Source organism: Carassius carassius, chromosome 27 (assembly GCF_963082965.1).
Source record: "Carassius carassius chromosome 27, fCarCar2.1, whole genome shotgun sequence".
In the NCBI taxonomy this organism is placed as follows: Eukaryota; Metazoa; Chordata; class Actinopteri; order Cypriniformes; family Cyprinidae; genus Carassius; species Carassius carassius.
The window spans coordinates 2,931,907-2,958,379 of NC_081781.1; the positions used below are offsets into that span (position 1 = coordinate 2,931,907).

The window sequence follows — 26,473 nt, forward strand, 5'->3', positions numbered from 1 at the left end:
ATTGTTTCCATTTATTTATTTAATTGTATTTTTTTGCAAGGGGCTTTTTGTCCACCATTTTTAGTTAAGCTTTTTCTGTTGCCTAATGTCAGTCTTTGGAGGATTTGTGTGTTTTTGCACAGTTTTAAAAGCATGTTGTGTAGCTAAAATATCGATAAACTTGCGTTTTAAACTGTGTGTCAGGTCTCAATCCCAAATACATCTCCAAAATAAGTAAAAAAAAAAACAAATCCTTAATTTGCTTTAAGGTAAATTCATGTTTGTCTGTTTTCATTTTGATTCAGGTCACTGCAGTGCTGATAAAACTAAGTTCACTACCGCCTTAACAACAGTTTTGTTCACTGTGATCATTGAATTCATTTTTATTTTATTTTATTTAACTGTGAGAAGTGATTGCTTCAGTTCTGATTTTTTTGTAGTTAATAATTCCTTTAAGAAAACGGGAGATTAAAAATGTTTAGCGACGTCACAATTCATTCCAATAGCGGAAGAATAAATCACGTTCCATTTTACCGCCAGATCACGTTTAATTCGAACTCAGTTTGTTTCTATGGAACTTTCTTCACCGGTTCTCAGAGACAGCAGTAGTACCCAGGGGGCGGGGCTTAGAGAAGGGTCAGTTACAGACAGGTGTGTTAGAGCAGGGCTGGGACTAAACTCTGCAGGAGCTGGACAGATCACCGCGCATCTTGAGGATGCCAGAAACTGTGAGTATCATGGCAACATGAAGTTAAGTAGCCTGCTGTTTGATCTAGTCTCAAAACAAGCTGAAACGTTTTGTTATTCTGTTTCCAGTCAACCTGAAACGAGCTTTTTGTTCTCTTTTTACTGTTTAAGTATATGTTTGACTGACCAGCAGGGGGCGCACTGGACTGCCTCTCATCACTGCAGCTGTAGATGGTATAAGAGGCAGCGCTGGACAATCTGACCTTGCTTTTTTGCAAGGGTCTTTGAGGTAATGTTTGCTTACAGCAATGACAGATTTGTAGCAAACAAACCCCTCTCGTGAATTAAAAGTTGCACCTATCAACGCCTTCTCCGATTATTTACTGACATTGCAAGATAGGCTTTTGAAATTATATAACAGAGCTATTGATTATTTTACTTTATGTGTTTTTTTATTCTATTTCCTTTAATTCCTTGCTCACACGTTGACTCAGTCGTGTGAAATGGCAGAGCGCGTTTGTTAGTCGTTCACTTCATCTTCAGTTGATGATGGAGCTGGAGTCTCAGCGAATTCCCTGCAGCAGCTTTACATGCAGCTCAAAGTCAACACACTTAACATTAGACATTCACTTTATCAACGCCGAAAAACACCGTGAAGGGGAATCGGGAATGTTTCTACGAGCTTTACGTTTTCAGTGAGTGAGTGAGAGAGAGAGAGAGGGGGGTAGAGAGAGAGAGAGAGAGAGTTGAGATCTTCACTCTTCACATGAATGCACTCGTTATACAGGGATCAGCGCGCGAACATGCTGTGGAAACTGGTGGAAAATGTCAAGTATGAAGATATATATGAGGTAATGAGAAGACAAACTGCATCTGCATCTGTTTTTTCACTGTTTGATTTATATAACGACAAAAAAATTACGTTGCATTTGGTCGTGTTTTTTTTCTAATATGTTTTTTCTCTTGTTGATAGGAGGTTTATTCTGATTATATAAATAAGGGGAAAATGCAAATGATGAACGTTCGATTTAGAAAAAGTTTGTCATACTAATTCATTTTTACTCAGTTGCTTGTTATTTTTGTATCAACAATGTAGTGATTTTAGCAGGTTACTTTATTTCCTTTAAAAGTAGCTATTTTTCATTTGTTTACATGAGAGTTTTTAATATTATAACTTTACAAATTCTGGAATTTGAAAAAAAAATCAGTAATTGGTTTGTCAAAAAAGAAAAAAAATTACGCTTTAATATTGTTTGTATTTATGTAAGAGGATATTTAAAAAAAAAAAGTCTTAAAGAGTTAGCATAAAAAAGAAAATGTCAATGTTTATATGCATTGAAATACTTGCATTATTTTCTTGAGAGCCTGCCATCGATTTATTAATAAAAGAATCGCGTCTTCTGAAGGAGAGGACGCAGTGTCACGGGTGGGAGTCCCGTGGATTCCCCTGAATGAGCTCGAGCTCGTGGGAGAGACTCATGGTGGTTTTTGGAAAAGCCTCGCGGGATGCCGACCCAGAGAGTCACACATGGCTTTTCTCTCACAGTCACCGTCACGCGTGTAATTAAACACTTCGACCCCAGTCCGTGAAATCGACCATTATACGAGCTGTTTAATGCGGCACCATTAGTGGAGGACTTTAAACTGTCACCCGGTGCAGAAATAAAAGTAAAAAAAATAAAATAATAAATTGATTATGATTATCTTGTTTTAAAACGTAATCTTTTTTCAGACATTTATTAGGGAAGGTTTATACCGCGATGAGTGTTTTATCATATTAGTGTTATATTGTTATCGTAAAGTTTATGTTTTTGTTCATGGGCCTCGATAAACACACGTAGCCTATGCATGTGAAACTATGGTGAGTTTGGAATAGGAAGGGCATAGCTCCAAATAACGCTTTTATATCAGATATAGGCTGTAGAAGTAGAGCTTATTTTTATAATGTAGCCATAATTAAGTAGGATCTAGTAGCCTATCCTATATGGTGAATAAGGTGAGTATGATGTAGTGGTTATAATACATATTAAAGTATGTGAGTATATGTGCTTGTGAATGAGGCCTCTGTCCATCTGCCTGCTCAAAGCAGCTGATTCCTGTGATTCGTTTGTTCTGGCTGGAGATAAATGGACTGTGCACACACAACAATAACATAAAAGACAACAATAGCAAAAGAAAGAGGTCCGGACCCGTGCATGCCGGACCACAAACAGAGAGGGGAATAAAACAGAGCATGAGTGTTTCCTCCTCCTGAATGAACGTCACTTACAGCAGCAGCGCCTTCACGCTCCGCTGCTCCCCACTGCTTTAAGTATTCCCGCAATATTAGAGGAGTCATGAATAACAATTATTCTGAGGAGGTGTAGCGAGGCGCACGGACGGAGCACCGCACTCTGGATCAGAGCGCCGGATCGGGAAGAACAGAACCGAGACCTGGAGGAACAGGGCTGTGTAGGAGAAGCCATCTGAGCTGAAAGAAAAAAATCAAGCTTTTGCTCCATGCGGTCATGAAGAGTTGAGAAGGAAACGCGTTTTTCTTCAGGCGAGCGTGTGTCGCGTTGTCGCGTGTCCTTCTGCTTTAAACGAGCTCGCGTTTTTTCGTCCAGATGTTAGTCCACACGTATTCATCCACGGTGAGTCTGAAACACCAAGAAAAATACTTTCTTGTAGCTGCGTGGTAAAAATGTGGCATGCGTGTTTTGCTTATTATGATGCGAGCTTATACGAAAGTTAACCATGGTTTCATTGTAGTTAAAGTTTGGTATAGCAGAACCATAGTTTTTTGGGGGGGACGTACAGTTTTACTACAAATACTATGGTTAAACTATTGGCTTTGTGATAAAACCATGGTTCATTTTTGTTAGGGTAGTAATTTAAAACCTGCGTTTATGCCTGGTTTTAGAATTGTTTTGTTAAGTTACTACACATGAGTCAGTCCGAAATGCAAATATTTTGAAAGTTTTTGTACTTTCTCGGATCACCGGGGGCGCCGATATAGGATACTAGCCTAAGCTTCTATTTAATATTCTTTGGGTGTCGTTGGATTCGTTCCAGTAGCCATTCAAAACATCCCAAAAGTTTATTTGTTTTAAAAAAAATAGAACATTAAAACAAGTGGTTTGTTTGTAATCGTATAAATATGCTTTTCTCGTTTGAAGGACCGCCATGATGGGGTACCGAGCCACAGTTCCAGACTGTCCCAGCTGGGGTCGGTCTCTCAGGGTCCGTACTCCAGCGCTCCGCCGCTCTCTCACACACCTTCCTCGGACTTCCAACCGCCGTACTTTCCGCCGCCGTACCAGCCGCTGCCGTATCACCAGAGTCAGGACCCGTACTCACACGTCAGTGACCCGTACTCTCTGAACGCTCTTCACCAGTCCCAGCAGCACCCGTGGGGCTCCCGCCAGAGGCAGGACATGGGCTCGGAGAGCGGAGCTTTACTGCCGCAGCCTCGAGCCTCTTTACCGCAGCTCTCGGGTCTGGACCCCCGGCGGGACTACTCCACCATGCGCCGACCGGACGTGCTGCTCCACTCCACGCATCACGGGCTCGAGGCGGGGATGGGAGATGGTCTGTCCCTTCATGGCCTGGCACACGGCATGGAAGATGTGCAGGTTGGTTATGATTTTAGTTTTTTTGGCTTGGACAATAACCTCTTTTGTCGGGATAGAATTTCCACAAAGAAGTGTAGTAGGCAAAATCTGTAGAGTGTCTATTTTTTTAACAAATGCTGGTTTGTTTCAACACAACTTTGGGTCAGATATGGACTAACCCAACTTTTGGGTTGGAATTTTAATGTAAAAAATGAACCCAACATTGGGATAAAACAACCCAGCGTTTTTAGTGAATAGTGAACTAACGTTTAACGATTTAATTTGGAATATTTTTATCTTGTATTCTAAATAATTGCAGTAGCTCTCTGTGACATAATTCTGTGTATTTTCAGTGTGTTTTCTGACCTTTTGACATTTTCTGAAACTAGTTACAAACATTTTTATCAAATGTATATGGTATATTTATCAATTAACGGAATCCAAACTATCTTTAGTTTTTAGTATTTAGTAGGCTAACAGTAGTAGAGCTGGCTATATATTATAAGGCTTGTTTGTTATCAGAAACAATATTTTTTTGTGGTTGAAATAACATTTTGGTTTTTGAAAGTATATTTGTACGTTATAAATACTATTTAAAAGCAATAACGTTAGGCCTCTGTTGAGGAAAACTAACTTAAAATTATTGTTGCAATGGGTAAAAATGAAAACTTCACCTACCTTAAATCTGTTAACCTTCTGATTTTTTGTATTAATATTTCTCTGCACACATCATATCCAATTTTCGTCAATTGACATGTTTATCCGTTCAGCTGACTGGACAATGATTGTCGCCTTTCTAAAATGATTATAAAAGGTAGCCTAACTGACATTGGGTTTATTTTAATTTTTAAATAAAAAACATTTTTGGTATGTATAGGCTATATATATATATATATATATATATATATATATATATATATATATATATATATATATATATATATATATATATATATATATATATATAATTCATTGCAGATTAGTTAACGTTTCCTTCCTAGACAATAAAATTCATTCATAAAACTTACATGAAAAATTATATTTTTGGACGACTCGATAGTGAAAACAATGGTTTTAGTCCTACACTTAATTAAAAAAACATTTTTAACATTTTTAATTGCTAATGTTCATTATTTAAAAAGAAATAAAAATAAAATCATGCTGGACTGGAATTTTTGGAGTTTATTGATTGAGTCTTTGTTCTGAAGTTATCAGAATTTTTATAATTGCTGTTGCGTTTGTTCAAAAGTTAAATGTTTTCTCATTATGCTGCCTTTTTAGGCTATGGAGGACGCAAACAACGGGATGAACATCCTGGATCAGTCTGTCATTAAAAAAGGTAAATTAGAAAATAGCTGGAAGAATTATGCCATTGTTGTAGGCCTATTTAATTATTTGATAATTTCATATTTTTCAACGATCACTGGGTTTTGAAAAAAAAATGCTGATAGAAGGAATTAGCCTACTGTATTTAGGGCAAAAAGTAATTTCAGGTGAATACACCTTGACACACCTTTTCACGCATGCGCTGAACCACATCTGGTATTTAAATAATGTCACCCTCCTATTTTCTTAGCCTTGGACGCCCAGCCAAAGCAAGTGGAATTGGAAGCCATTGAATATTTTAAGAATCATATCGTCACCGCTATAATCGAACTTTTTTTTACTACAAAGACTTTAGTGTCGTTATAGCTAATAATCGACCAATTTATAACGTCTATTATAGACTTAAGGTATTATCAGCTGTCTCTTGTTCTTTATTCATTAAAACAGTAGCGCAAATTCCAGATTTATACATTCCTATCTAGTTTCTTTGGGAACATGACTGTTTAAGATCGACGTTTAAGCACCACTTTGTTGTTCTCCACGGAGGTTTTGACATATTTACTCCGAGATAATGCCTTCATGCAGTCAGTAAAAGCTTAAGCAAAACTCCCTGGGCTCGAGTTAATATTTGTCCGTGATGAGGGACGTTTGCCGGTAATTTAGTTAACGGGAACACTGGCCTCCCAGAAGAGACGGCCTTTAAGTGGCCGCTGTGATGGATGGTTTTCTGAGCCCGGATCTCGTGAGCTCGTTTAGAGCTCGTTTTCTCTATTATCCCCTGTAGAGATCTCCGCGGGCTCGCGCGCTCGTTACCCCATTAGCGCTCAAGTTAGTAGACGTCGTTTGACGGTCAGCTTGTGAGTTTGTGTGTGGAGGGGAGGGGGTGATTTGAAAAATAGGTGGTTAATGTTATTAGCACATGTCCATTGCCAATCGATAATATAATAAATGACCGTATAGTAAATAGTGTGCAAATGTCACTGTGGAACTGAATTGAACAAGTGTAGCCTAACTGAATTGAATAAACGGACTAAAAAGGACTAAATCTCAGTGCCTGGCAACATTTCTAAGTGCAGCTATTGCTAGCATTTTAATCACGTTGGAAACTGCAAAACATTACAGCACAAACATGCATAGGCCTTAATTTTTTTTAACGCCGTGGTTGTTATAGGCTAGGCTATATAAAGTTGGTAACATGTTTAGATAAAACAGCTTATATCATTTTATATAAAAATACTGCATGCTTTCCGTAATGTTTGTATTAATGGACAATTCTGAATTTCTTTCTATTCTATGTGGAATTAGAAAGCGGGAGCACGCGCTGGCAGCTCCGGGCGCGTGCGGGGTGACCCGGGTCACCCGAGGGCTCGAGCTCACGGCGCTTTTATGTGCCAAGATTTCACATTGCATAATATTCCCACAAGCCTGGGCTGTCTGTAACTATTCTTATACATTATTTTAAAATGATAACACCTCTCGCTTTAGAGTTATTTTGAAAAGCAGTGTTCATATTCCAGTAGGCTAAATGTGAGTCTAGGTCTCTATTAAACGACGTAGCTCAGTTTTCTGTCTGTTTCTCTTGCACAGTTCCAGTTCCACACAAGAGCGTCGCTTCTCTGATGATGAACAAAGACGGTCTAATCGGCGGGATCACCGTGAACGTCAACGAGGTCTTCTGCTCGGTTCCCGGCCGCCTTTCGCTTCTTAGCTCCACATCCAAATATAAAGTGACGGTTGGCGAGGTCCAGCGGCGCCTCTCTCCGCCAGAGTGCCTCAACGCCTCTCTGCTTGGCGGGGTTCTACGGAGGTGAGAGCATCGATAAATCAGCCAGAATCCACGTTTGTCTTAGCAGAGGTCAATGGATTAAAGACAAATCTTATATTTAATTTGAACTCCAAACATCTGGGTTACGATGACCACATCTGCAGTTACTGACGAGACGTTGAATAACCAACGTTGGACGCTGAACAAATGTATTTTTTGTTGTTGTTTTTGAGAGATTTTTCAATTACTCCTGCCTAAACGTGTCCTGCCTAAAAAATTTAATTGTCATTGTGCTTCTTTACTGTCAATCCGTCAAAAAAACACGTCTCTAATTATGCCTTCGCTATCCTCAGAGCGAAGTCGAAAAATGGCGGGAGATCACTGAGGGAAAAGCTGGAGAAGATCGGCTTGAATTTGCCCGCGGGGAGACGCAAAGCAGCGAATGTAACTTTACTGACGTCTCTAGTAGAAGGTAAAGCAGGACATCTGATTCTTATTTCCCATTTAGATTGTTGTTTTGTTTTTAGTTTTTTTCTCACCGTGTTTAAGAATTTAGGCCCTTCAAATGAAGAAAACAATGGCCATTAATGGAAAACATGCCTGATTTTTTTAACGCACTTAGTTTAAGTTTGTTAGGCTAGATTACATTTGATTGCCTTGGGAGTTTCTCTAATCTGATTTATTTTCCTTAGGCGGTGCAAATAGTTAACAGATGCAGAAGCAGTAAAACGAGATTTTAACCAGTACAGCAAATTTCATTTAATTATTGTTGTGACTGTCTGATTGTTTCTGCACCGCGATCTTTCATTGGCTTAATAGCCTACTCTGTTTCTCCCCCCAGTGCTACAGCTGTAATTTAGTAGGCTATAAAATATTTTAAGCGATGATGTGCAGTAATTCCATTTCACCATATTGTGTTTATTTTTCATTTCCAGGAGAAGCTGTTCATTTGGCTCGCGACTTTGGCTACATTTGTGAAACGGAATTTCCCACAAAGGCCGTGTCTGAATATCTGAACCGACAGCACACAGATCCAAACGAACTGCACTCGCGAAAGAACATGCTGCTCGCCACAAAGTACGTATACTATAACGTGTCACAGTGTGTTGTTTAACTGTGATTTATGCATTCGTTGCTTTCTTTGGAAGCTTGTATAACCGCCCTCATCTGAACAAATGTGTAGTCACATTTCGAAGTGAATGTTGAATCCATCACGGATTCTCGTTTTGATAGCTGTCCGCTTAGTGCCTGGTGCGCTTTGACACGTTTAGCTGGTTTCTAATGAGGCAGTTCAGGTCCAGCAGAAACACGCGTCTCTTATCCATCTCAGCCTGGCACCGAGCTAGAAACTCATTATATTTAAGTGAAATGTTTCAAGTCTTAAAGTGCCAGCTTTCCCCTTGAAGTTTTGCCTAAGGTCATCCCTCCTCCCTGCTCCCTCGCCTCTCCTTTCACAGTCTGTCTGTCAAAGTCCCGTCAGTCAGCCCGCGCCCCCGCCCCTGCACGCGCCTCGGGCACTCGCGTTCTGTCGCTCTGGAATGAGACAGAGGCGCGCTGCGCTCTCCCGACTGGACAACAAGACTGTTTGTGGTGCTGAGACTCGAAGGCGAATGTGGGTCAAAATCTGACAAGTCCAGACAACTGCAGATGCCACAGCAGGGCTCTGCAACGCTGCCAGTTGGAGGCATTTGAACTGTTTGTCACAAATGACCTTTTAAAGATAGAAGTGTGATCGTTTGCTCAAATTCTTATTTGATATTACATTGCACCTCAAAGCATTGTTATTATGAACATGGCACAAGTAGTTTTGGATGCATGCTCTTAAAAAGTTAAGAATTTAATACTGTATAAATTAGGCCAAAATTTATTTGATCAACTTAAATGCTTTTAAATTAACCTTACAAGATTCAGACATCATAATTAGGCTATTTGAATTACATTGGTGATCATATTGTTATTGGATGTTAACTGTATACACAAGTAGGCAGTTTCAGAAAAATCAGGGAGGTCAAATGTTGGGAGGACATTAGTATCAGGCCATCTAGGCACATGGCTAAAATATCTGCCTTTATTTGTCCGTATGATTCCCCAAAGCAAGAAAAGCTTGAATATTGAGAGCACTGCCTCTTTCGGGAAGTGAAATATGCTGAGAACAGAATATTCCCCAGTAATGACAGATAAAGACACTCTCCCAGTAGACTGAAAGTTAAACTGATGGCTTTATTCTAATTGATGGGGTTTCCTCTCAGAAACAGAAATATGCAGGCTTTGCTCTGAGGATTTCAAGTTTTCTCTTTTCTTCATATTTATGGACAGTGAACACTGGAGAGTGTCATTTAAAGAAGATGTCAACCTTTTTAAAAGATATTTTTGGAGACCTTTTGCTCACAGTGTGATTGGCGGATGCCTTTTACCCATAATTCTCACGGACACCACTATTGCAATCTTAAACCTGTCAGAGCACCTGTTTACTATTACTCAAAATAATTATGAGCATCAAGAAATCACATCACCATTATGTGAGATACTTAGATCGACAAACATGGGTCTGATATGAACCAGGGATTTTGTAATTGTTTTACTGTTTGATCTCTGTGAGCCTAACATATCCAAAGTTTTTATTTAATACTTTTTTCATTTTATCAATTTCATCATGAATGTCCAAATGCTGAAGTCACAGTGTTTGTATTTTATGGATGAGGGTTTTCAGAGTTGCTATGTAGTGGCTTTGATATTATGTATGAGTTCTCCTTTATAATCAATATTTCACACTCAGTTAAAAGAATATGTAGATTTATATATACAGAAATAAGTGGGAATATCCATGGCAGTAAGATGACAGTTCTTTTCAGCTTCTTTTGGAGGAAGAAAGGTTTTTTTAATGGAATCGTGGTTGATGTCTTTTCCACTTGATTGTTTAATTCAACTTATGACTTAAATTCATTTCTTGAAAAATGTATGCTGTAATCCATGAGCAAGTAGGTCGCGTTTCTTTAACTGATACAGAAGATCAAGCACGTCCCGTCTGATATATGTTCTGATAAATGTGAATGAAGAATTTGTCATGCTTGATGTGCCATGAAAAAATGTCATGACATTCTCTGATTGGATCACAGTTGTGTAGATGGTAAAGGAATTGGATGGGACACAGTTAGTGGGATTGATCCTAAAACCCACCGGACTAGTCTTGCTGTAAAAAGAGCGTGTCTAGACCCCACACTGTCCCATTAGCAGAATGTTGTGCATTTATTGGCATGTTAAGATGTTTTCCAACAGAAAAAGTAATAAAATATAGTTCCTCCAATCACCTTGTGCAAACACTCACCAGCAGCAATAAACAAATAAAATGTGCACAATACACACAGAAAAAATGAACAGTATCAGAATCAGAATGAGTTTTAATTGCCAAGTATGTTTACACATACAAGGAATTTGTTTTCGTGACAGAAGCTCCGCAGTGCAACAGAATGACAGCAACAGAACAAAAAACACATAAAAGAATAAAAAACAAACAAATAAGTTGGTAAGAAATGACAGTATACAAATTGACAATTGTATGGCAGGGAAATTACATTAAGCAGTTATGTATGTACAGGTATATTATGTGCAAAAATGCAAAGTGTACACTAAGTATGTGTGTTAGATAAATAAGTGTATGTGTATATAAATATAAATTTATATACCTGTATATATAATTGTTTGTATATAGTACAAACAATTTCATCAGATCGCATAGACTAAATTTAGCTCAAAATTACATTGTTGAAAGGAGCATTAACTTTTCTATCACTATAAATTGTGAGACAAAAGTCATTTTTGTTCTTGAGTGTCAGGAATATACATTTAACTTTAAATTACCCAGCAGGCACACAAAATCATAAGGCATTTATATTTGGTTAAATCTCGGCCGCAACATTGGGTGACCAAAATTCAATGTCAAGTCAACGTCTTATGTCAATGTTAATTTGATGTCAATCCCGACGTTATATTGACATACTCTGTCTGCTGGTTAACCTCTAATTTATATAAAGTCCGCATGAAATAAAAATGCACTATATTTATTTTTTAGCACATATTGCTAGTCTTAGTGTAAACAATTAATCCGTGAAAAAGTTAATCCACTGAAAAAAAAAATAGTTTGTCTTGGTAATCTTTAATCTAAATCTGATCATTTGCTTCTGCTCTGGAATGCCCTTTCTTCTCTGATGATGTCAGTTTGACTGTTTGGGCCATGGCTTGGGCAGAAAATCCTTAACCACACCCCTCGAACCATTAGAGTACTGTGAGTGAAAGATGATGGGAGGAGTGCAAAAATAAAGCCACGCCCTCTATTCAATATTAGATTACAGTTGGAAATATGTCACTACACTAAAATAAAGTCGGCACCAACTTCCGGTTCACAGGGACTTAAAGCAACTATATGTTGTTTTATTTTTGTGACTTCCGAGCCATATGTCATAATTACAGTGCATAGCTGTACACTGTAAAAAAATAAAATAAAAACAAATATGTAACATTTACGGTACCGGCAGCTGTGGTTGCTAGAACTTCACTGTTAAAAATATGCTAGCAACATTTTAGGTTTTACAGACTTCAATTCAAAAAATAAAAAAAATGTATTTAATTAACTAATGTAATGTTAATAAACCAGCATATTGAAGTACTAATATCTGTTTTAAACCAATGTAATACTGATAACCACCAAAAACAGAGCTCATCACAAACAGCTCTTCCACAAGCGGAGAAGGGAAATACTAATATATATATAGAGAGAGAGCGAGAGAGAGAAGGTGCACAGTGTCATTCATACAAACACTAAACATCATTATAGTAACACACATTATACTGAAATAATGCGGTAACATTAATTTAATTAGATGTAAGATAAAACCGTAATGTACACAAACGATAAGAAAAAACAGTTTACAGTTTTTCACTGTAAATTATTTACCTCCAAAAACTGTAATTTTAACAGTATTTTACTGTAAAATTACATTAAAATGTACAATTTTCATGTAATCAGTTATTCACCGTTTATAGTATGTAAAGTTACTGATAACCAATTAACAGGTTTTTACTGTAGCATTTTTTACAGTCTTTTACTGTTAAAATGGCTATATTTTTTTTACAGTGTATGCAGTGTATTTGTTGCTGCCGTAAAGCAATCTGGGCCTTTCACAGAATTTGGCAGCTGCTCAACAAAACTTGCCTGCTACTAGAATAAATGTTTGGGGAAAAAAGAAGCCATTCACCCCATTAAAAGTCGCAGTACCATCAGAATGATTTTAAAAATGTTAAAACAAAAACGTACATACATTTGCTTTAATATCTGTTGGCTACTCTCCAATAAACCCCTCATTGTTAACTGTTGCTGACACTTCTGGCAAATTTGTTGTTATTAATTAGAAATTGTGGATTAATTTGTGATCATGGAAACTAACAAAATATCAACCATTTTGGTTCCCCAAAGTGCTTTTTGGTGAACAATTCTTTACTTTTCTTAGTGTGTAGAGCATTTTGTGCAGTGGAATGGTTCCATGGATTAAAACATTTCTTTGTGTAAGCATCAATCCCAGTAAAGAACAATTGTGTAATTTTTTGGATTGATGTTGGAAAATTCTGGGTTTCATCTCTGTCTCTCTTCTGTTCTCAGGCAATTGTGTAAAGAGTTCATGGACCTGTTGGCTCAAGATCGCACTCCATTAGGAAACTCTCGGCCTACGCCCATCCTGGAGCCAGGAATCCAGAGCTGCCTGTCACACTTCAGCTTCATCACACACGGTTTTGGTTCTCCAGCCATCTGCGCCGCCCTCACGGCTTTGCAGAATTACCTGACTGAAGCCCTTAAAGGCCTCGACAAGATGTTCCTGAACAACCCCACCCCCAACCGACACACACCTGCAGACGGCTCCAAAGGAGCTGGAGAGAAAGAGGAAAAACACAGGAAATGAACTGTGGAAATACGATATCAAGGAAGTCGAGTCATTGGAGATGTTCAGAGATTCTATAAACTCTAGTTTTATGACATTGCGTTTTACATTCTGGGTTGAAGGTGGCGAGTGGACAACAGATCACGGGAAAATGAAAGGAGCGATACGATAAAAGAGACTGGAGGACACGAGTCTGCTGTGACAAGTTCACCATCTTCATCTCATTCGTGCGCGAGTGTGAAAATATTCAAGGAGTGTTTGTGAGTGTTTTTGTGTATCAAAATATGATATTTTACATGATCTTAGATGCAGGCTGTCATTTACACATGCTCATGAATCTAATACCTAATATTTGAGTGTTCATCAGTGTAATGGCCAGCGCACAGGAGGACAGGTTTGCTTGGGATACTAGTGGACACATTTTTAACTACTATATTTAATTATACTTATTAAAATATAGGTGCACAGTTCTGCAATGTTAAGTACATTCCACGCAACTTTTGCGAACTACACCTACAGTAAAACAATCATCTTCTGTCCATAAAAGTGGTTGTCAAGTAAAAAATTGGCTCTGCATAGATTTGAAAGAGATTTTATTGCATTTAGTAATAATGCGGTACAATGAAATTGAGTGTTTGCCAAAAAGAGGCTATAGCCTATATGTTCAACTATTTGTGCTGCAACAAGCATCATGCTATTTACATTACAGTCCATCACAGATGTTACATCCTGTATGATTTATGACAAAGATTCACCATTTGACAGCTCATAAAATACACATATTCTTTACATAAACAGCAATTCATTAGAAAATAAGTTTTCAGTCCAATTATTCATATAAAAATTAGAAGCCAAGATTTAAAGCACTGAGATTTAATATATTCTTTAAAACACCTTTGGCGATATTCAGAAGAGCTTGTCTACTAATGAACAGGGGGGGTTTGTATTTTTGGTTGTATTTCTTTGTATCTGAAACTGCTATTGCTTGTGCTGTCTTGGCCATTTGGTTGTGAAAATGTGAGGACATTTTCAGTTGAGTTATACTTTTGACATGGCAATCATCTTAGCTGACCGACAGATTCAACTATTTCACTGATAATAATCTGTTATGTATTTTTTTTTTTAATATGCTAACATTTACACAGAGCTAAATCAACAAAGAAACACACTTTATGGCCTAAATATCGTTTTTTATTTTTTATTAAGTATGTATTTTACAACCCTACATCAGCTGAAAGGAAGCTTGCTTTGACCTAGAAAAAAAAAAGACATAAAAAGGGTACCGGGTTTGTGCGCTTTCTTATAAGATGCATAGAACTGAGGTGACCGCGCGTGCTGGAACAAGGCCACGCGCAGCCTTTGCGCGCTCCTGAGTGCGCACTTTCTCAGTTCCGCAAGCAGGATTATAGCCTGTCAGTCAAAGTTAATATTTGGTTAACTGTGTGAGGAAGCTTCTTTTATTTATGGTTGTATATATTTATTTATGCTTAATTTAATGGGCGTTTGTACATAGGAATAGACTGGGTCGTCTATCTGTGACTGTCTTGTGTGTGGGTGAACGCTTGTTTTAGATAGCATCCTGTATTTTTTGTTTCATAGATACGGTGTTATGTGGTGAAGGCTCGAAGTTGGTTCTTGTCTGGTGATTTTCATTTACCTCGAAATAAGAATAAATCGTGTGTTTTATTGTAGTTGTTGCCGTGTCATATTAACGTGGTCTACGCACGAAACATTTCAAAAAGCTGTTCTGAATAAAGTGCCTAAATTCCGAATATCTAAAATTAATTATCAGATAAATATTTTTTTTTACGTAATCATATATCATTAGTCCATGTAATTATTACATTTGCATTAAAACTTTTTAGACAGGCAAGAAGTCAACAGATTTCAGACATCAACATTGGAATTGCTAAAGATAGCCTATTTTACTTCAGGAAAAAAGACAATAGTAGCCTAATATTATTAGTTTTCGAATAATCAATAATAATTACTGACTGAAGAAAATAAATGTAATCATAAACTCCAAAATACATGTTTTTACCCTAAATATAAACAAAATTCTTTATAAAAAAGGCTATTTATTTTGCTATTGTTAACCCAGATGTTAACAATTATTATTAATTATAATTATTATTAGCCTGTATAAACATCTCTTAGTGTTTTCATTATCACACTGACTTTCAATGCAATCAGCAGAACGGAAATCAACAAAACTTAGAAATGAAAAACGGAAATGAGAATTATGATTCCGCATCTTCCTGTCTGGTTTCAAGGCAAGCAAAAATGCCAAAATTGATCGAAAACAATCCCTTGAAGGCGTGTGTTGGCGGTCGCGGCAGTAAAGTGAACTCATATCCCGGCCCCAGGTCAGACCCTCGCGACTCCCCGCGCGCATCAGCTCGCGCTGGTGTATTTAATGCGGAGGAGCGCGTGGCCTGCGGGTTCCGTCGCGTGACTCGTCATGCGTGAAGTATTGTGACCCAGGTGCAGCACCCGCATGTCCGCGAGCGACGTGGATCTCTACGAGATTCAGAGATTTCTCTTCAGCAGAAAAAAAGACTAGCCTCGCTCTCACCCAAGGGACCTGAAACAACACAAGCCGAGATCTTTCATCCTTCACTCGAACTCGGTTCTCATTACCTCTAAAAGAAGAAAAAACGATACAACAAAAACCCATAAGACCAAACCAATAATATCGCTACTTTTATAGGCCTACTCGATAATTATTGACAGTTTTTTTTTTATAGTTTTTTTAAATCATAAAGATCTAAAATAAGTAGTTTTTAAGCATAAAATAAAATGTGCACCAACCAAAGCCCTAGGCCTAGGCCTACTGCTAATTAGCCCCAACTCTCCGATTCTATCAAACTGACCACTTTGAGTTCTTTTATCTAAAAGTGAAACCAAACAGCCCTTATTTGTTGGGAGTACCTATGACATAGGCCTATGTAGCTAAAAGTTTAATTATCGGTCATTAAAAATACATTTTATTCCCTCAATTTGTGATCAAAAGAGGGAGGAGTAGAAGTAAAACACAAAGGCTTTAAAACAAGGACAAGACCTATAGCCTAGACTAAAATATACAATTCAGCTGAGTCGGTTTGAGGTGGAACAGTCGTATACTAAGACTAAAGGTTTAAACCCTTGTTTTGGAAAGTCTCTTTTCCATCTTATTTTGTTGGGGGGGGATGAGAGGACGGAGAAGAGCTCTGTCTGAGCGCAGGTCCCCTCTGCTCGCTGTCACGCAATGGACTGTAAAAATGGTTTATCCAGACACGCGCCAGGCGCGCGTAATTCTCGCTAGAGGCTGGGTGACCGCGGGCAGCGCGAGCCTAACTGATCAACCTGGATATTTCATTATTCATTAATTTACTGTTTAACAAATCCCGCTCATTATCGCGGGAGCGGCTGGCTGGATCCGACCGCTCGGCAGCGGTTGGTGTCAGGCGTGGAAAATTGTCCTATTTGATCCTGAGCTGTTTTTTTTCCCCTCTCTCTCTGTGTATTATTATTATAGGCTATTCAACATCCCGAAACAGCTCGAGATCGTCATGAATAATAAGCAGCGCGCGAGCTTGTCAAAGCCCGTTGAGCGTGACACAGCCAGTGGAAAAATCGAGGCGATTTTAATATAACCCCCTCACTTCAGTCACTATTTGGAAAAGACAAAACAACACGCTGATAAACAAACGGAAATAGGCCTATGCGATTACTACGGCAATGACACGCGTCCGCAGTGGACGAAAGGACATCAGATGCAGAAGTGTCTCGTCAGACAGTTTAAAGGTTGTGTAAACGATTATTTTGGAATACCAAACACACGCCACAGCTACCTGACAGATAGCACAGACATAAGTGTAAGTATATCACACCTACCTGTTTGATATTGCTATGCTCTGTAACCGACAAAAACTTGGCCAGGCCCTCGTTTTTTGTAGCCAATCATAAACGCGCTCTGTCTGTCAATCATTTTGCGTTCTCCGTTTGCTTCAGTTGATTTGGAGAACGTGGTTATTTAACGAGAGAGAGTTTGGTTGAATTCTGGTCTTAGTGATCAAAACGTAATTTTACAGCACTTTAAATAATAGAACACAACAATGTCATCTTTCTTTTTGCTAACATTTTCTCTCTAGTGTCTATTGCGACACAAACGAGCTAGAAATATAGGCTTAAACTGGAAATCTCTAAACTGGTTTCAGTTACTATTCACTTTCCAACTCCTTTTCTATGACCTGGACGTTACATTAAATACTTAAAGTGTCAAAATTACAGAAAATAAGCGAAAAAAGGACTAAATTTGTTCAGATCAATATTTGTTATTGTGATCATATGTTAGTGCTTATTCAAATAACCAAAATACAATGTTATAGTCATTTATTCAAATTTAAATGTTCATAAATATAAAATAAACTTAACTAAACAAATTAAGTATTTATAAAATTATTTACAAAATGTCAAAGAGTTAGCTAGTAAATAATGACCCTTAGAAATGGTTAAGACATATTTGCAAGCACTTAATAATATCCATAACAATAAAACAGAATTATTATTTTTTTTCTGCTTGCCAGCATTTTTCTGCTCTAGATTTTGCACTGATCTAATTTACTTTTGAAACTATTGCAGTGGCTCCTGTATGATAAATTGCTTGTGAGTTTCCTCATTTGTAAGTCACTTTGGATAACAGCATCTACTAAATGATTAAATGTAAATGCAGGACTCTTACAGTAGTGAATGGTTAATCATTGCCATCTTTCATTAACTGAGCATGCTGTCATTACTGGTGGTAGTGCACAGTCTATGTATGCATAACTTCAGTTCTGTTTAATGCTTCACTGAATCAAAACACCTGCCGTGACCTCCTCATTCACCGCTGCTTTTACCTCAACTCTGAACTGGAGCTCTTCCTTCCACACTGAGAGTTTCAAACAGAACATGTAATTACCGAGGTGATCACTCCAGGTAATGTATTTGATTTTAGATTCTTCAAGGGTTACTTGCCTTTGCTTTTCTTTGTTTTGCATTGAAGTTTATCTTTAAGCAGAAAGAGAGAACAGGCTATAAATGTACAAGATTTCAGCTCCTCTCCCGGTAGCAAACACTCATAAATACACACACGGTATAATGCCTACCAAGGCAGGACTGGTTTTATTTGATGTGTGTTTGTGGTTTTGGCTCATTGGGTTTATGTGAGTAAATGATTGATTATGTTTGGCTTTGATGTTTCCTCTTAGACACACACACACACACACACACACAAAAGCAAGCGTACAATCTTTTTCACCTCGAACTTGCTCTGACTCTTTCTTTCACTTGTCATCCTCAACTGAAAAATCCACACACAGTCAACAAATGTTCCTCTCTTTATTGTCATAACTTAGTGGATTTATTAGGAAAAAAATTAACCCTAACCCTAACCCTAACTCTAACGTCCATATAGACGTGGGTTATATGCCCCTCACCACATCTGACCAAACCCTAACCATTCGTTTTTTCGGTAAATTAAACCCTTCTGGTGAAAACCACGGCAATAAAGCCCGTTTGATTGGAACCCATGGCGATTAAGCCCTATATTTTATTATTTTATAATTATATGTGTCTCTCTCCATGACATGACCATTTTCTTTTTTGGGCCTGGGGTGTCCTTTAGTGGTCAGCAGAAAGTAGGCCAGTGCATAACCATTTCTGGGACCTTTGGGTCCTGGATCTTGGATTTTTCATTCCCCTAACTGAGCCAGTGCCACCGCCTCTGAGCTTTTGGATTACCCTTCGTCTGAATTGGATTGTGTGTGGTGTCTGTGAGATTTTATATATGATTGTTAAATTTTAAAATTAAAAAACAAATTTATTGATAGTGAAAAAACGATTTATGAAGCACCATACAGTGCTGAAAGGTGTTTGGCAGTGGGAGGGGCACCCCGCCTTCTACCACTATAAAGTCCGGGGGGAACAGAGACCGTTGTCATTCCAATTCGCCTGATGAGAACCTTGGGAAAGTTCGAAACGCGTCGCGAGAGTATGCCTGAATGACACAACACTGTAAAAACGAGTACAGCTGCCATCGTAGCAGAGCTTTGGAAAGTTTTCTCTTCGCCCATACAGGCGTCGAGTTGGTAAAATGGCCACCATCATGGTTGTGAGTGATGTTGAAGAGCCACATAATAATTTTTTCTCCGTCCGCTGTGACGTCGTGCGTCTCCCTACGTCCATATAGACGTGGGTTATATGCCCCTCACCACATCTGACCAAACCCTAACCATTCGTTTTTTCGGTAAATTAAACCCTTCTGGTGAAAACCACGGCAATATAGCCCGTTTGATTGGAACCCATGGCGATTAAGCCCTATATTTTATTATTTTATAATTATATGTGTCTCTCTCCATGACATGACCATTTTCTTTTTTGGGCCTGGGGTGTCCTTTAGTGGTCAGCAGAAAGTAGGCCAGTGCATAACCATTTCTGGGACATTTGGGTCCTGGATCTTGGATTTTTCATTCCCCTAACCAAAATTCTAAAATTTTAAAATTCTACTTTTAAAAATAAAGGTTCCAAAAAGGGGGATTTTGCAGCGAATTCCATAGAACCATTTTTGGTTCCTCAAAGAACAGTTCTTAAAATAACCTTTTTTTTCTCTGAGTGTGAAGAACATTTTAATCATCTAAAGAACTTTTTCCACTATAAGGAACTTTTTGTGTAATAGAAAGGTTGTAGATTCTTCATGGAACCATTGATCCCCATACATAACTTTTAAGGTGTATTTTTATTTCATTTATTTTTTGCAGTTATGGATCCTGAAACACTTGGCATTGGATTTCCAATACAGGCCTTTAAATTATTTTGAAATATTGTACACAAAGAGTAATTGAGAGAAAAACACAGATCCTGAACTTCTGCAATACTCTAACACCTTTAATAGTAATTAAATGACCATAAAGGGTGCTGATGAATTGACTTAATGTTCAGTGAATCAGTAAATCAGGTCTGTGTGTGTACTTATGTGTACGTTTGTGAGTTAGCAGTTGCTGGTGTTGCTACTGAGACGAGAGAAAAACAGGTCAAGGTTATGAATGCAGAATCCATTCTTCAGAAATACACAGAAACAATCTACCGCATTACATTTTAAAGGATTAGTTTGGGAACAACTCCTGCTCTTTTCCATACAAAGAAGGCATATAGGATCAGATAGAATGGTACTTTATTTAATCCCTGAAGAAAAACTGAGGCATTACTGAACACATAAATTACACAGCAAACAAAATACCATTCAAAATTACAGCGAGAAATGTGCCATCAGGGACTGTCAAGCATTCAAAAGGACAAAACACTAAAAGATCATCAATGAATAATGACTTTTCTGTCTGCTTGTCATGCACAACTATCATATGACTCCAGAAGTCTTGGAATACAGTATAGTGCATAAGTCGTAAGAACTATTTACTTTTTTTATACATGTTTTCCCACCTTTTAGTTTTTTGGTCACTTTATGCTTTCCTTCAGAGCAAAACAGCATAATAATGAAACATTATGAATTTACTGAAAAAGTTTATTGAATTTACTGTTGGTAGACTGAAATTCTGTGAAATTTATGGTGTAAAATAAAAAACAATTTAATGTAAAAAAAAAAAAAAAACTAGTAGCAACAAGTTTTCCAGATTGATTTTAAATAAAAAAATGCAATAAACAACATGAGATGTAAAAAATAAATAAATAAATAAATAAATAAATAAATAATGTGATTAGAAATTTTAATGAAAATTCCATCAAATGTGTCATACAAGAAATTCTGGGAATGTACATTTTTCACTGTCAATTATAAGACTTGACTACTTGTACTGTTACTAACTTTTTTACAGAAAGACTTTTACAGCCTTTTATTGGTAAAATGAAGATAATTTTTACAGTGTCAGTTGAATTATTCTCTTAGTCTTGAAACCAAAAGGGAAACATTTGTGTGCTGAAAATGCACCAGCGTTGTTTCATGTCTCACTTGAACTTCAGCTTCAGAGTTTGCTTAATTTCTCTTCACTTCATTTCCCACAGTGCACCACTGGACTTTCTCCATCCTCTAAAACATAGAGTGCATTGTGTGTGTGTTGTATTGTGTGTGAGTGCCTCCAGGTCTAACTAGCTAATGCATTGGTGATCTCTCTCTATAATGCCCCCCCCCCCCCCCCCCCCCACACACACACACTTTCTGCTCATGATTTAATGGCCTATGTGGGTGGTGATGGCGGGGTGGGGTGGGGGGGGTTAAACCCTCACAATATAATATAGGCCATTGTTTGAATAAGCAAAATATTATCCTTGTGCTTATGATGAGCTTTATATTGTTTGTCTGGAACAGTCTGTTGAACATACAATTACAATTATAAACTCTGATGAGAGGAGCAAACCTCTCTCTCTCTCTTACTTTTGGCTTTGCTGCTGTGACCTTGTATGCTGACTAAATCCATGCCCTTGGCTACTGTTATTTACACATGGACGAACACACACACAAACCAAGGCACTGTTTGGAAGTCTGGCTGGTTGAATATGTGCTTTATGTGTGAATGCACATGTACAGGTAGAATGGCCATTTGACACACAAACTATAGTGACCAAAAGATACAATTGTTTGTGTGTCTTGGTTCAAGAGTTGAATATGTACAAGAATGTCTCACAAATATATACATATACAAATGACAATACAATTTTTTTTCACACCTTCTCATTCAAAGAGTTTTCTTTATTTTAATGACTATGAAAATTGTAGAGTCACACTGAAGGCATCAAGGTCTATTTGACCAAGAAGGAGAGTGATGGGGTGCTGCGCCAGATGACCTGGCCTCCACAGTCACCGGACCTGAACCCAATCCAGATGGTTTAGGGGTGAGCTGGACCGCAGACAGAAGGCAAAAGGGCCAACAAGTGCTAAGCATCTCTCGGGGAACTCCTTCAAGACTGTTGGAAGACCATTTCAGGTGACTACCTCTTGAAGCTCATCAAGAGAATGCCAAGAGTGTGCAAAGCAGTAATCAAAGCAAAAGGTGGCTACTTTGAAGAACCTACAATATGACATATTTTCAGTTGTTTCACACTTTTTTGTTATGTATATAATTCCATATATAATTCCACATTTGTTAATACATAGTTTTGATGCCTTCAGTGTGAATCTACAATTTTCATATTCTTGGAAATAAAGAAAACTCTTTGAATGAGAAGGTGTGTCCAAACTTTTGGTCTGTACTGTATATATATTACTTCAAACTTTTATTCAGCAAGGATGCATTTAATTGACCAAAAGTGTCAAAGACATTTAAGTTACAAAATATTTTAAATAAGTTGTTCTTTTGAACCTTCTACACAACAAATCATAAAATAAAAGTTTCAAGTAATGAATCAGCTCAATGGTTTTCAACATAGATAATAATCAGAAATGTTTCTAGAGCATTACATCAGCATATTAGAATGATTTCTGAAGTATAATGAGACTTTGCACCAAAGGAATAAATTACATTTTAACATATATTCAAATATAAAACTGTTATTTTGAAATGTAGTATTTCACAATATTGGTGAAAAATACTTTTTGCTGTATTTTTAATCAAATAAATGCAGCCTTGTTGAGCAGAAGAGACTTCTTTCAAAAGTTCTCATTATGTATTTAACGTGAATAAAAGATTGTCACTGGAATTGTGATTTTTATTGATTAATGAGGAAGTAGAACTGTAATTGTACTGTAATGTGTGTGTGTGTTTGGTTCTCAGCAGTGCTGATGTCCAGCAGATGTATATCTTTGGCGACGGCGGTCCTGAACACTGATTGGTTGAGACATTGCTTCATGGAACAAGATGCTCAGCAGTGTGGACAGCATGTATGTGTGTGTGTAAGTGTTTGTGTGATGAGGATATCTTGTGAAAGGCCCATCTGCCCTGGTGTCTGCCCACCAGTCATACTGTCAGAGCAGGCACTGCTGCGGACGCCTAAAATCTCTGTGACAAGGACCCCTAGAGAGCAGAGTGCCACCCAGCATAAACAACACTGGCACCGCTCTCGCATCTGACAGCTTGCGCGTGCAATTCGTTGATGCGCTGTGTCTTTTTACCTCTTCAATGAGACTTGGTTTTTAGAATAATTTCTCTTTAAAATCATCACATAATCAATTTGTAGCTATTAAAAAGAATTTCTGTTGTTAACAGAGCTATATCATTGTGTAAATCAGTTTGTACTGTTAATTTTTTAAAGTCACCTTGGATGAAACCGTCTGCTAAATGAACAGAATTTTGATTTCCAATTGAAACATTTGACTGCCAACAAATTCAGCTTCCTACTCAATGAAGCTGATCAAAGATGTGTAATCAATGCTGGGATGCTAGTTAATCCCTCAGTAGATGTTCATATTCATTTTAATATAGAAACGTATTTTATTTTAACTCGTTTAAAAAAAAATCTAAATGTTTAAAATTTTATATCTTATGAAATATTTAACAATTTTTATTATTTCAATATTTTTAAGCACAAATGTAATTTTATTAATATAGTATACATGTCTTGACTTAAGCTTGTTTACCTCTTAAATAAATATTTCCAAATAATCTAATCTAAATAAAATAAAAAATAAGTTTACTAACCTTTTCTACATTAAGTTATATTCAATTTTACAACTGTTTACATATTTTCACAGAAGAATGAATAAACCTGCTTTTATAAGATCATGTTTTATAAGTCTGCTTTTAAATTCTCCAAAACATGGCCCCTATTGACTTCCATTGTAAGTTAATCATAAGCTCTTTTTTTATAGAAATTAATGAGGTACAAGTCTAAAGCCATTTTTGTGGTCGTCAACATATGCAACAAATTAAGCTTAAAGTCTATTGAGTGTAAACCATATTTAAAGAGACAGCGCACCTAAAAAATGTACAAAATCTCATTTACTCACCTTCACGTTGTCAAATCCATATGATTTTCATCTTTCGGTGTAACAAAAAAGATTGATACAAAATGAATAAAATGCAACAATTATCATCCATGAAACATGTAATAGAGTTATAGTTTAAGTAATATCTGCCTATTTGTCAGATCAGTGGAATATGATAACAAAATAAATACTGAGTGGGGCCCAAAACATAAAGACAAAAAAAGTAAATCCAAAGAGAACAATCAAGAATTTACTCTGATGTAACATTATTACGTCAGAGCTTGTTATTTCTGTCATTTGTCTCAATTAGGAACCTAAAAACAATGAAAAGACAATCATATGAGATGAGCAGTATTATCACATCAGTGTTGAGGGAACCTTTAAGCATTCTTGGACAGTTTATAGTTTAAAATACAGTTTTCATCCAATTCAGACTTAGCGTGTATCAGAATGCGAGTCTCTGGAGTGTGGTGATGTCTTTTTTTCCCCTTTTCTTTATATGTGTGTGTGTGCATGTGATTTGCACATTCAGGTCATTCTCTGTCAGTCTCTGTCTGAACTCTGATTGACAGCTGCAGTCAAGCTCCCTTGGGCAGCTTACTTGCTCCTACATGCATATCTCGGTCTTTCTCTCTCTCAGTCCATCCTTTCCTCATTTTTCTCTTTCTCTCAGTTCCTCTCGGTCTCTCAAGCACATAAACTCAGTTTCTCATGTCAGACAGTGATTGATATGATCCTGCATTTACAACAATCAGCCATCATAAAACACACATGCTTAAACATTTCTAGTCAAAGTCCTACTGGGGAATTGCAGTAACTTTAAAAATACTGTAAACTGTTTTTACAGTAATAATCACAGTACTGTGTTTCATCGCCTCATATATTTTACTACTGTAATAAGGATTACAGCATTAATTTTGTGTACTGTAAAAAGAAGTGACTGTTTTTGCCACAAAAATGCCATTTATTTATAACTTTACACACTTATAGCATAGCAAAAAAAATTCTTCAAAAGGTAAACATTTTTCTGTTAACATTTCATTTCGTTTTGTATACAACAACACTTTTCTGAACATACAAATCAATCCTGTTCAAATGTATTAAAACGTTCGGTTAAAATTAGAATGTATAAAAGGCAAATTAAATTATTTAAAAACAGCAGGATTTCAAACAGTAGAATTTGGTCCCTGAATGTTGTTTTTCTCCCAGAACTGTATTTTTCTTCAGAAATGGGCCTGAATTAGTCAATTTCCTGGGCTGGAGTCTTCTACCCTGCAGTGGAAGAAATTAATTATTAATGGAAAGGTTTATAAGCAAGACAGATGGGTTGATGACAATATATAAAAGTTTGATTGGATCATTTGATTTAGCCAATCAACGTGTAATACAACATGTAATACAATGTCAACTTCTCTATAAACCAAAACTCTTACTTAAAACACACATATTAGGGCCTGGAGAGAAAAATCGATTCACCTAGCTATTGCATAGATTCTAAAATAGTTTTTTAAAATTTTTTTATTACAGAATCTAAAATCTATGTCCTTGCTTGTAGATGAGGTTGACAGAAGTTAGCCACTTTCATTCCAAGAGAGGATGAAATGTGTCGTTATCTATTTTACTAATCAGGTAGGTGGATAAAGAATGAGTACTCAAATATTTGTTCCCATTCCTAGTCAAAAATATATCAACAACAAATAAGTGCTTACCTCTGGATAAATTCTAATGTAGTGGTTGCCTCCGCAGGATATTCCATGTTAAATATATAGTATGATGCAAAAAGCACAGCCAGAGCAGAAGTGAATTCGGAACGGTCACTCAGTTGGATTTGGTTGGAGAACTCTGCCCTCGATGGAAAGCATCCACCTATTTGCATTCAATCTGATATGGTTTACGGTTTGGCAAAAAAACTTTGCTACACAGTTCACTTTCATAACATCCTCTAATGCACAGCCAGGTAGTGAGCCTGCACATGTATGCACGGTGCAGAATTTGTGCACTTCATTTAGTACAAATCTGGGTGTCTGTAAAGTCCTGATCATATAACAGAATACTGGAGACATGGATTACACATGATGAGTAAGTGTGACCTTTTAAAATGAAGTTTTGAAAGCATTTTGCCTTTATACATGCATTGACCTCATTTTTTCTATTGGATCAATGACAACTAGAGATTTTTGGAATCTAAGTGCAAAATGACGTAAAACCTTGTTCACACACAGTGAATCGATACAAATATACTTAACACGTAATATACATATATACTTAAAATTGGGATCTATTGTGTATGTGTAGTGCT

At 37.2% G+C, this 26,473-nt stretch overlaps 2 protein-coding genes across 4 annotated transcripts in view; one reads left to right on the forward strand and one right to left on the reverse strand.

Moving 5' to 3' along the window:
• LOC132106443 (protein lin-28 homolog B-like) overlaps positions 1-26,473 on the reverse strand; it is a 265,393-nt gene that overhangs the window by 151,590 nt on the left and 87,330 nt on the right. The window lies entirely within an intron of this gene.
• On the forward strand, positions 875-14,971 carry tfap2b (transcription factor AP-2 beta). 3 transcript variants are annotated; one of them, XM_059512115.1, is made up of 8 exons: positions 875-955; positions 1,454-1,517; positions 3,825-4,280; positions 5,541-5,598; positions 7,173-7,392; positions 7,704-7,822; positions 8,286-8,427; positions 13,004-14,971. In XM_059512115.1, exons 2-8 carry the CDS (start codon positions 1,470-1,472, stop codon positions 13,299-13,301), a joined length of 1,341 nt encoding a protein of 446 aa, XP_059368098.1. In that variant the 5' UTR covers positions 875-955; positions 1,454-1,469; the 3' UTR covers positions 13,302-14,971. The 3 variants fall into 3 exon arrangements, with proteins under 3 accessions (XP_059368098.1, XP_059368097.1, XP_059368099.1); XM_059512114.1 differs by lacking the exon at positions 875-955 and having other exon boundaries at positions 1,316-1,517; XM_059512116.1 differs by lacking the exons at positions 875-955; positions 1,454-1,517 and adding an exon at positions 2,841-3,299.

What these genes read in the sequence shown, in the direction of transcription:
- tfap2b (XM_059512114.1), top strand. Translation starts at nt 1,437, where the DNA reads ATGCACTCGTTATACAGGGATCAGCGCGCGAACATGCTGTGGAAACTG. An exon ending in TCAGTCTGTCATTAAAAAAG is followed by an intron (nt 5,599 to 7,172) that starts GTAAATTAGAAA and finishes TCTCTTGCACAG; the next exon opens with TTCCAGTTCCACACAAGAGC. An exon ending in ACTGACGTCTCTAGTAGAAG is followed by an intron (nt 7,823 to 8,285) that starts GTAAAGCAGGAC and finishes TTTCATTTCCAG; the next exon opens with GAGAAGCTGTTCATTTGGCT.